Here is a 12292-nt window from a genome sequence, read left to right as displayed (position 1 = left end):
TTTACACTGCAGTCTGAACATCACTAGTGATCAGTGCAGCGTCATCCTAGGCTGTTGACATTTTCAATAAATATACAATGACACAATCTTACATCTCTGTTTATTGTCAGCTAACATGCAAATTAACTCATAAATATTTGAACAGTAATTACATTATAAAACTATGATAATATTTGTGTTGCTCAAATATCAGTCAAGCAGTCAAAGTTAAAACAAAAGTAATAACTGAGTGTTGACAAACTGTGTTCAGTGTATCAGGCCTGATGTGAAGATGTGATGAATCTGTTGTGCAGATGTGCTACAGGTGAAGCCTGGCATGAAGTGATGTTAGCCTGTATGTACGGAAAAAAATGTGACCCTAAGTCAGACTACCTGCCTGGGGAGGAGTACACCTGTGGATCCAACTTCGCCATCATCTACTTCATGAGCTTCTACATGCTGTGTGCCTTTCTGGTAAGACAACACACACACTCAATACACATTACTCTAGTGTGAGCTTAAACACTTCACATGTTCAGAACTAGGGGTAAATAAAGAACAAACACAAGACTGATGTTTGCAGTTGGGGAGTCACTAGCTTACCATGCTAACAAGTGTTGACTGTCTGCCATAACATCAAAAAAGTCATCAGGTCTCAAAGATTCAGTCAAACAGTCTTCCTACAACTAAGAGTTTCTAACAGATCTGGTCTTTGTCAGGTCTTTGTCTGGTCTTTGTCTCAGTTTTGGTCTTTGTCAGGTCTGTTGGAGAAAAAGAAATCCAGGTCTGGGCCACAGTTTAAGTCTAGACCTCTTCACCAACACTTAACTTTCAACGAAGCTGCACATTTACTGGAGTCACAAATGATTCAAAAATAAGTTACTGGAGATGGTCAGAGTCCAATGCAGTAGAATGTATTCTTTTACAAGAATAAAAGCGAGATCAGATCGGCATCCGAACTGAAGACAGAGTTCCTGTGCAACATCCTATATAGTTAGTTATCCCTCCTTAGGTGGACTCTCCACCTATTTTTCTAAAAACAACCTATTATAGCCTTGGAAATAATGGTGTCTAGTCTGCCCTGGATTTCCCCAAACCGGGCTACCAGGTTATGATAATAATGCCAGATTTCAAAAAATTCCCTAACTTTCCCCAACCTGGGCCTTGCCAGTGCATATTCTGCTGACACCATAATTTCCAGAGACTTTCCAACCATATTTTTAAAAAGGCTTTAGGACTTTATTCCTTACTACCAGGTTACTTTGTGTAACAGACTTACTGCAGCAAAGGCTGGCTCACATGCAATCTCACTTCAGCTGTGGTTATAGCTGATGCATTGTGTTTATATGTTTAACATTCAGTACAGTCATAATGCAGAGTTGTAAAGACTTATCCTGACACTAACCTCAGTCACTGCAGGTGTCCCTCAATAACCTCACACTGATGTAAGGATGGGAATTGAGAACTGGTTCCAACTGGGAACAGGATCCAACTGGCTCGATCCATCGACATCATTTGCCTTTATGCTTAACGATTCTCTTATCATACCGTCCACTTAGCCTTGTAAAACAAAGACGTCCCGCTTCTGCGAGAGATAGTCAGCGTGAGCGACAATGAAGGATTGGAGTAAGTGTGGCTTAATTTCAAAACAAACATGAAACATTTGTAGACGCAGCAGGGCATTAAACATCAGGAATGCTATGTGTTTGATGCTTTGCGCCGCTGGTCAATGAGTGCTTCCCAGTCTCAGCCGAGCAGTGAAGGTACGTATTAATGATGTGTCGGTAGCGAACGAGCCGGCTCTTTTAACTGAACGATGGGAGCTGGCTCCTGTCCGAGAGCTGCTTTTTTTTTTTTTCCTTTTTTTGTAAATTTATACAAGGCAGACCTAAAGAGGCAGACAGCACCCCCTATTCAAGGGACTGAACAGTTATCTATATTGTTCAGTGTTCAGAGACTGAAAATTTGCATTGTTGACACTGAAAACTTGTATAGGCGTACTTTTTTCCACACAGAAAATCAACAGGAATCGATAAGGGAATCGATAAAGAATCGGATCGATAAGCAGAATCAATAATGGCATTGGTATCAATAAAATCTTATCATTTCCCATCCCTACACTGATGGTTTCAAACCCAACCATAGCAAGACATGTATACACACGTGTAAATGCCCTAACAGAAGTTGATCTGCAATGCAGCTGTACCACTATATCCCCAAACGGTGACCATAGCTTCTAAGGCACTGTGTGTGTGTGTGTGTGTGTGTGTGTGTTTAATTAATGGATCTAATTAGCCAATCAGAATCAACTTTGCCTATTTCTGACTAGTAACACCTGCTGAGTAGAACCTGCTGAGACACTGGTTTCCACTGGCAACTGTGGCCACCAGGGGGAGGAGGGAAACACACACACACAATCCCCTCTGTCTACCTAGGCAGACAACAGCTTTTATGATGAAACTTGTGTTTCAAAATGGGATATCGGAGGGAAAACTACAAGTCCTATTAAAAAGATCACCCCACCACAATGCTAAAATGGTTAACAAAGCAACTCATATGAATTGAAGTACAGTGCTTTGAAAAATTGTATGCCGAAATGATGAATTTTTTTTATAAGGTGAATATCCAAAGGTGGAGATGATTTGTGTGTCTTTAAGAGCTGCTCCCACTCTAGCGATGATATCATCCACTCTAGCCCCGAACATGCCATGCAATACCAGGGCTGACAACTTTTCAGAAAAATCTGGAGTGAGAAAGGGGATTTTTGGGTGGGGGTGGGGAGTGTTGCGCCATTTCAGGACGTCTTCATCCTTAACCTAAAACCTAACCATTAACAAATGAACATAGAAATAACAGTTCCTGGCAACCATAGAGATCACTTGGTGGCCAAAGATCACAACCTCAGTATGTGTGGATGGATGGATGGATGGATGGATGGATGGATGGATGACCAAAAATTCATTTTAAACTTTTAGAGTATAATTATACCAGATGTTGACAGGCAATCATTACAGCAACCTCCTGATACCACACATAAAAAATGCAAAGATTTGAATTGGTGTATAAAGAATGCAAATGGTTTATCAAGCTGTAGCAATATATTAACATTTCAGCCATGCCTGCAATATATGTCACATAAGCTTTCACATTTGCAAACAAAAACACTTAGTCTTGCTAAACTGGCTCAGTTAAGACAAGCTCAGCTATGTCAGTTAATTTGTGGATTTCAAAGTTATATACTAGTGACAGAGTTGATAACAGCAATTCAGCTGAAAAGAATACACACTAACACTCATCCAAATGCTCATAAATAAGCAACTTACACTTACCTGTATAGAGTTTATAGACTTTCTAGACTTTTAGAAAGTGGGCACGGAAAGATCGAGGTTGAGGAACACACCAGCACTAAATCCCAAACTGCTCATAACTTTTGCAATGAAAAGCGTAAGATTGATCCAGGTGTCCCGTCTTGAAAGGGGTCCCTACTATAGATGGCCATAAGTTGGCCTGACTGTAAATGTCTATATGGCGGCTCTTTGCTGCAGCCTAAATATAATTGCAGTCTAATGACCATGGAAATAGCTGCCCCAGTGTGAGAAATTGGAGGTGGGGCATGAAATCAGGTGAAAAGGGTAATTTGCATGAGTCTCACGCTCAATGCGTGGTAGTTGGCAGCTTTGCAATACACACCCATTACAAACTCAAAAATGATCAGAAAAAAGCATTAAAACATAACTGTGATGAATCAAAAACTGTTGAAGAGATCAACAAGTTGAATAAACTTTGAATAGTTGAAAGGCTTGTGTACAGTTCAAAGTTTGAATGAATCCTGTAGCTGAAAGTATGTTGAACTAGTTGAAGTTTAAAGAGGCTGACATGTTCAAGGCTTTGAACATCATCTAAATTAATTTGAAAGGCAAAAAATGTCATAAAAACATTAATATTTCAAAAATTATAAATAATATCAAAAAGTTGAATACAAGCATAAATGTTTGGTTTATTTGGTCCCACTCCAACCATCATTGCTACTGTCTACCGCCCCCCCCAAAGCGAATAGTGACTTTTTAAATGACTTTGCTGCTTTCCTCTCCCATTTATCCTCTCTCTCACCGAATATAATACTGCTGGGTGATTTCAATATCCCCATGGATATAATCCATCTACCTCTTACCAAAGACTTCACATCCTGTTTAGAGAGTTTTGGATGTCAGCAGCATACCACTATTCCCACACACTCCAAAGGACACATTCTGGATTTAATCTGCTGCCCTGGTGTCACCCCCCTTGAATTTACATCTGATGAACTCCCCATAACTGACCACTTTCTCCTCTCATTTACAGTGAAACTCACTCTTTGCATTTCTAAAACACCACGCCTCATTTCATTCCGGAATATAAAGAACATCAACCCTGCCACTCTCACATCAAGTATCCACTCCTTCTGCCTCCCTGACATCCACAATCTTTCCACCCCTGATGATCTGGTTTCTCATTACAATACTGGACTTCATAATATTCTTAATTCTCTTGCTCCGTTAAAAACCAGATCTGTTTCTTTTTCCGTCTCCGCCCCTTGGTTCACCTCTGATCTTCGTCTCATGAAAGCCAAAGGTCGGCAACTTGAATGACTCCATAGAAAAACTGGTCTCACTATTCACAAAGAAATGTACAATAACCATATTTTACATTATAAGGACTCCATTGCCACCACCAAAACCCACTACTACTCCAGTATCATTGATACAAATAAAGGAAACTCCAAGTCACTGTTCTCCCTGCTCAACAATATCACCCAACCCCAGGACTCTCTCCCCCCTCACTTATACACATCCTCCTTCTGCAACTCCATTATGTCTTTTTTCACTGCAAAAATCAAGAATATCCACCAGCACCTAGGTCAGAATCCTCACCTCAGCATCTCAGCCAACTTTCACCCATCCACACACTCATTCTCATCCTTCCTGCTCCCCACTCTCTCAGAAATCAAAGAACTCATTCAGAAATCCAAGCCATTCACTTGTCAACTGGACCCCCTCCCCACACAACTTGTTAAAGCCTGCCTTCCCTCTCTGGTCCCCCTCATTTCTGCCATCATCCACTCCTTTCTGACCACTGGAACTGTCCGTACATCTTTCAAAACTGCTGCCATTACTCCATTTCTGAAAAAACCTGGCACCGACCCCTCCAACTTCCGCCCTATCTCCAATCTACCCTTCATCTCCAAAATCCTCGAAAAATCAGTTGCTTCCCAACTCCATTCTCACCTATCCCACAATAACCTGTATGAACAGTTCCAGTCCGCTTTCCGCCCACTCATTAAAATCACCAACGACCTCCTTATGGCAGCTGATTCTGGACTCCTCACCATCCTCATCCTCCTCGACCTGAGCGCAGCCTTTGATACCATCTGTCACACCACTCTCCTCAACAGGCTATGTTCCATTGGCATCACCCACACTCCATTAGACTGGTTCACATCTGGCCGCACTCAGTTCATTCAACTCAAGTCCTTTAAATCCATCCCCTCCTCCGTCACTTCTGGTGTGCCCCAGGGCTCCGTCCTGGGGCCCCTCCTCTTCATCATCTACCTCCTTCCCCTCTGCAATATCTTTCGCAAATTTAACATTGACTTCCACTGTTACGCTGATGACACCCAGCTCTACCTCTCCGCTAAACCCTCATCCACTCTCCCGCCCACCTCCCTAACTGATTGCATCACTGAAATAAAAATCTGGTTCACTCTAAACTTCCTTAAATTAAACAGTAACAAAACCGAGGTTCTCCTCATTGGCACCAAATCTACGTTTTCCAAAGCCAACAGTTTTTCTCTCACTATTGATAACTCCTCTGTTTCACCCTCCCCCCAGGTTAAGAGTCTGGGTGTCATCCTTGACAGCACACTATCCTTTCAATCTCACATCAATAACATTACCTGGTCTGCCTACTTCCACCTACGAAACATTAATCGCCTCCGCACCTCCCTTACCCCCCACACTGCCGCCATCCTTGTCCACAGCCTCGTCACTTCCCGTCTAGATTACTGTAACTCTCTCCTCTTCGGTCCCTCATAAATCCCTCCATAAACTTCAATTGGTCCAGAACTCAGCTGCCCGTATCATTACTCATACCCCCTCCATCCACCACATCACTCCTGTCCTCCAACAGCTCCACTGGCTACCGGTTCAGTTCCGTATTCATTTCAAAGTCCTTCTATTAACATTTAAGGCCATCCACAACCTCGCCCCCCTATATCTGTCCGACCTCCTCCATGTTCCCACTCCCTCCCGCTCCCTCAGATCCTCTTCCTCCACACACCTGTCTGTCCCCTCCTTCCGTCTCACCACCATGGGGAGTAGAGCATTCAGCCGCTCTGCTCTCTGTCTCTGGAATCTACTACCACCCCAACTCAGACATATCGATTCATTCCCCCATTTCAAATCACAACTCAAAACACATCTGTTTAAAACTGCCTTTTCCATCTGATGCCAATTGATCTGTCACTTTTGTCTTATTTTTATTTTTATATTTCATTTTTATTGTTGCTTCTTCTTAATGTGTTTTTAATCTCAATTTGTGTAACTCTGTACGGTGTCCTTGAGTGCCAAGAAAGGCGCCTTTAAATAAAATGTATTATTATTATTATAAATCTCCTGAAGAAGCTGCATATTTTGATAGTTGAACAGTTTTTCTAGCACAAAGTATTAAAGGAGTAGTAAGCTGCCGGAAAACGGCAGAATTGTGTCACTATTGTGAATGCTGCTAATAAGTATGCAGGATAGTAATATATGCCTTCAATGGTCTTGCCTTGCTATTGCAGGCACATGATACTTACACACAAACACATAGTGAACACACACATGGCCTCTGTCCCTCACAGATCATCAACCTGTTTGTTGCTGTCATCATGGACAACTTCGACTACCTGACACGTGATTGGTCGATCCTTGGCCCCCAGCATTTGGATGAGTTCAAGAAAATCTGGGCTGAATATGACCCTGAGGCTACGTAAGTGTGTGTGTTTGTGTGTGTTTGTGTGTGTTTGTGTGTGTGTGTGTGCGCGTGCGTGAGCGCGTGCGTGCGTGCGTGCGTGCGTGCGTGCGTGCGTGTGTGCATGTGTGCATTACCTTGCTCTTCTCTGATGTCATTGCACTGAATTATGTGGGGCAGACCACACTCCCAGTAGTGCCAGAGGATGATTATCATGAAGTTAGTGTGAGGTCTAATGATAATTTTCATTAATAGTAGTGTAGAGTGGGATGGATAGCTCAGAGCTACGGTTGATTCTAGGTGATTTGCATTTGCCCAGGGAATGCCTGTTAAAACATGGAATGATGACACAACTGATGAGATGGTCAGGGGGTTTAGTATTGGTATGAATGTGGTTCTGCAAACACAAATCAAATGCCATATCACAACAGGCTCTGCACCATCTCTCCATCTACACAAGCACTCAACATAATTACAGGTCACAACAATAATATTAATTATAAAGAAATACTAATCATTTCACATCTCAAATGAAACTGCTATACAGCCTGACAAGGAAACACATGTATAAATACAGGCAAACTTTCTCATTAAAACTGAACAACCTCAATTCTCTCAAGGAGTCTCTTGCTATACAATTAAACATACACTGTGAATTGCATGGTCTTAGGGTGCCATGTAGTGGCCAAACCTACTAATGGCACATAATTTAACAGACTGGCTGCCACATTAATTACCGCACTCGCTGACAGACATGACTGCAATAACATTACCAGACACTAGATAACTGGAACTCAGTGAGGTCAACAAAAGGCAAAACATTCGAATGTTAATTTCCATGGGCACTAAACTAAATTACCCCCCGCTGGGCCAATCGACATTAACCAGCTTACAATAGTTCAGACTTCACATGAACGATTTCAAGCACAGAATAAACCGTATACTGATGTGAATGGAAATATTATAGTCACCACTTACTTCTTGTCATGCACCCAACAATAAGGCGAAGTAAACTTTCTCTCCCAACTCTTGTGGGGAAGAAGAACCGACCAAGTTACACTCGTCACTTCCTGAATGAGAGCTTAATTTCCACCGAACCCTTTGTTTAGGCATGCGCACCTCAGCGGATTAGGTGCCAGGCAACCAAACCTGATTATCACATAGGGGCCTTTTATACAGCTGTCCCCAAATAAATGAAATGCATTTGCTCACATAAAAGGCTCAACTTCATTAGACGGGATTGCTGGGAGTACAACTAGCCTGACAACTGGTCTGGTGTAGACATGGTCCTTGATCTTCACGTCAGCTGACCTGATGTGACTATCAGGGCTAGGATGAGTCTTGATGATGCATCCTATGGGCAAGAAGGCCCTAGGCAGCTGAGGGTCGACCACCATCACCAAAGAGTCCTCAGCAAAGGTTAGCTAGAGATTTCTGGTAGGTCTGTAGGCAGAGCTGATATATGCGAATGAAACTTGTCCAGAAATGGTCAGCTAGCACCTGTGGAGTCCTCCAGCGACGACGATTCAGAAGCTCAGTCTCCAGGTATACCAGCTGAGGCAGGGGTCCATCAGGCTGCCCCATCAGGACAGAGAATGGTGTCACAGGGTCCAGATCACTGACACTAGAGGATACATAGCCTAATGGCTTAGAATTAACCATCCTCTCAACTTTGAGAAGCATAGTCAATAGGAACTCCTCCAGGATGGGCTGAGTACCTATAGTGGTGCATAAGGTGGCCTTAATAGACTTAATTTCTCTCTCCCAGGCTCCTCCGAAATATGGGGCGGCTGGAGGGCTGAAGTGAAATACAATCTTCAAGGCCTCAAGCAGCTCTCGCTCTTCTCCCTGGGAATTTGTTCCTTGGTCTGAATATAGTTCAGCGGGTGTCCCTCGATGGGCAATGAATCTCCTCAGAGTATCAATTGAGGAGAGGAGTTCCAAGTGTATTGCCTTGGTTGTAAGGCACTTGAAAATTATGCCCCACCTCTTCTCAATCTGCTGGCCCAGTTTGACTCCCAGGGGCCTGAAACAGTCTATCCCTGTCGAATAGAATGGCGGCTTGAAGAGGCGGAGGCGGGCTGCTGACTGCAAGTGCCCTGAATGTCCGCCTACTCTGTCACATGCTTCATCGAACTCCTCCTCAAGACGACTTGGCCCATCATTTTTCTCATTATTAACTCTCTTAACTGTGTTTCTTTTGATAGTGAAACATAAACCAGGTCGACTGGGGTGGATTCATTTTTACAACTCACCATGCCTCCTGTCTACATCTCCCCCCAAGTTCTCTGATTCCTCCTCAGAACAGATGGGGTGCAGAACCCTGACATCTTCCCTACTGGCAGTTTGTCCCTGTTACTCTCAGCTCGCAGGTCCTGCAGTGGGGTCACTTGTCCACTCTGTCATTCTGGAATGTGCTGTACAGTCAGCCTTTTCAGACACTGTTTCTGGAGACATTCCCTGAAGGAGGATACTGCTGTCCAGCAAGAGCAAGACCTCCCATCAGCAGCTGATTTGTTCCACCCTCTTCCATACCAACACACCCATGGCTGTCTGGACTTTATTACAGGCCTGACCCCTCTGAAGGTAGCACTGTCCTACTCACCATGGTTGATGGGCAGTCTGTCTTCATGGTCAAGTGTCTGTCAGCAGTCTGCTGCAGGGATCCTGAAACATCCTCTAACATTAATTACCTGGTTTCCTGTTTTATTTGTGCAATTACTTTTTCTGTCATTTCAGTTCCTGTCCATTGACCATCCTCACCTGGTCCCTGCCTACTTACCTGCCCCTGCTGCTCCTCCCTGTGCTACCTGTTTCTATACTGCCCTGCTCCCCTTAGTTCTAGACCAGATTGTCATTCATCTCCTCATGTGTATATTCCTCTCCAGTCTGTTCCTCGTGTTTGTGACTTTTTTATGTATTTAAGCCTGTTCCCTCATGCTTCAGTTTACCTGTATCAGACTGCCTACGTGTGTCAGACCTTGATCTTTTTAGGTAAACACTCACTGTTTTTAATTTAGTGTGACACAGTCAGAGTGGTTTTCATTTCCTCATAAACTGGTGATTATTTCCAACCAAGAAATTGTGTTTATGTTCCACTAATTCACAACAGCCAGGGCTGGACTGGGACAAAAAATTGGCCCCGGTAATTTTGGCCCGGACCGCCCCCCTCTCAATCGGTTGAATCTGCACCTCCTTTGTAGTTGAATATGCGTACTGTACTAAAGCTGCGGTTTTTTGCCATGGGTAAATGTACCAGTTTAAGTGTACCAGTGTACTCATTTTCTGTTGACTGACTGCCTGGCAAACATGTGGCTGTGTTAATATTATGATATGATATGATATATGCTCTAACAATGCCGAGTAGCTTATGCTACACTATTTGGCATTGATTGCCTGAGTGAGCAAAAGAAAAAATGAACCAGTGGACCGCTGCCCCAGCTATATGGGCTGGTCATATGATATTTGTGTTTGTGTGGAGAGGTGTTTTATTTTTTATAAATATTAAAAATTCAAATCATATTGGCCCCAAGGTGAGTCAACCTTCCGGGAAAATGCCCGGTATGCCAGATTACCAGTCCTGCCCTGACAACACCAAATATGTTGTAAATAAATAGACATTGAATGTATCAATACAATGTCCACAGACACCATTTATCAGTCTTTCAGTAAAGTATCCACCTTAAGTGACTCCTGCATTATGAAACAGTTTTAAGGTTCTGTTTAGACTCTTACATCGCCTGGCTAGGGAAAGATGTTATGTAAAGCTTTTATCTAAAGTTTTCAAAAGAACATGTAGTGCAAGTGAGCTGTGGCTATGTTTTGATGTCCTAAATGATCAAATATATTATCAAGACATATTAAGTTGAACTCTGTCAGTAATTAAAAGCTTCTTTGGAAAGTTGATGTGACAGTTGGTGGGTTGGTACTGTTGATAAACATATATAATGACTTTATGCTGCTTGTAGTGGTAGTGACTATGAGATTCATGTCTTCAGGGAGACACCTTTGGTCCAGGAGTTAATTGTCAAAGAGAGTCTACTAACAAATCAGCGCAGATGTAGGGTTCTGTTTGGCACATTTGTCTGAACAGCAGAAAAATGCTCATGATTTTCTAAGTCTGAGTAAGATTCTCAGTCTGTGTTTGTGTGAATATAACATCTTTGACTCTTACAGAGGGCGGATTAAGCACCTTGATGTGGTGACACTCCTTCGGAGAATACCTCCTCCCCTGGGGTTTGGAAAGTTTTGTCCTCATCGTATCGCCTGTAAGGTGAGGAACATGTACACCCGGAATCCTGCTGTCGGTAATGGCAGGTGCTAACTGATGTTTGTGGTTCTTCTAGTCCAGTTGTTTGTGATGAATTATCAGTTCAGTACCTACTACCATCAATTGCATGAGTGCCTCCAGAAATACAAGGTCATGTAGGTCTAATTCATGGAGCGATAAGGGCCACTTAAGCACTGTGAAGGTTCTTGAAGGTTCTACTCTGAGGAACAGCACAAAATAAATCACTATACCGCGTATGTTAATCATGTTGTCCTCTCAGTCACTAGTGGTGATCCCTAGGAGGTGCAATACTGGTGCATTTACTCCATCTGACAGCTACAGAGTAGAAAAAGTTCCCAGTGTAATAACAACATTTTCCATGTCAGCCAATTTATCACAGACTAATGTGAAAACAAAGTTTACTCACTATGCACTACAAATTAGCTTTGTTGATTAGTGCTGTTTACACTTCCTCTTTCCACTAGTTTGAACAATACTAATAAATGATAGTAAAAACAGATTTAACTAGAATCACCTCTTCCTGTTTCCTCCACCAACCAGCCAAGAGGTCACAGTCTCTCCTTCCAAAGTTACAGTGTTGAATAATAGCCAGAAGTGTTTTGCAGAACATTATGATGTCACAGTGCAGTAGACCTTTGACCTTTTTGGATATAAAATGACATCACTTATCCTTATAGACATTTGAGTTAAATTGTTTCATAATTAGTGTATGAATTTATATAAGTTATGGCCAAAAATGTGTTTTGCGAGGTCACAGCGACCTTGACCTTTGACCACCAAATTCTAATCAGTTCATCCTTTAGTCCAAGTGAATATTTGTGCCAAAGTTGAAGGTTGAGGTTCCAACAAGGCGACAAACCAAAATAATATGCACTCTCGCCAGTGCGGAGGAATAAAATCAGTGGAAGGTTTTTCCAACATTGGGGAGGAGATATAAGAGGAGAGAGTGACAGTGAGGTTTAGTAAAATAAGATGAATCAGTCCAAAATTATTAATGAATCAATAAAATAAGAAACAGGAGAATGAGTTAATATA

At 42.5% G+C, this 12292-nt stretch overlaps 1 protein-coding gene across 1 annotated transcript in view; it reads left to right on the top strand.

The window, feature by feature from the left end:
- The window catches only part of LOC130187049 (dihydropyridine-sensitive L-type skeletal muscle calcium channel subunit alpha-1-like), a 93086-nt gene that overhangs the window by 67201 nt on the left and 13593 nt on the right, over positions 1-12292 (top strand). Inside the window, exons 35-37 of the mRNA XM_056404485.1 lie at positions 294-453; positions 6857-6984; positions 11143-11239. Of these exons, the coding sequence (XP_056260460.1) occupies positions 294-453; positions 6857-6984; positions 11143-11239 (385 nt within the window). The remainder of the gene's footprint in view (positions 1-293; positions 454-6856; positions 6985-11142; positions 11240-12292) is intronic.

The sequence above is a fragment of the Seriola aureovittata genome, chromosome 2 (assembly GCF_021018895.1).
Source record: "Seriola aureovittata isolate HTS-2021-v1 ecotype China chromosome 2, ASM2101889v1, whole genome shotgun sequence".
Classification (NCBI taxonomy): domain Eukaryota; kingdom Metazoa; phylum Chordata; class Actinopteri; order Carangiformes; family Carangidae; genus Seriola; species Seriola aureovittata.
This window is presented reverse-complemented; position numbering and strand designations above follow the sequence as displayed.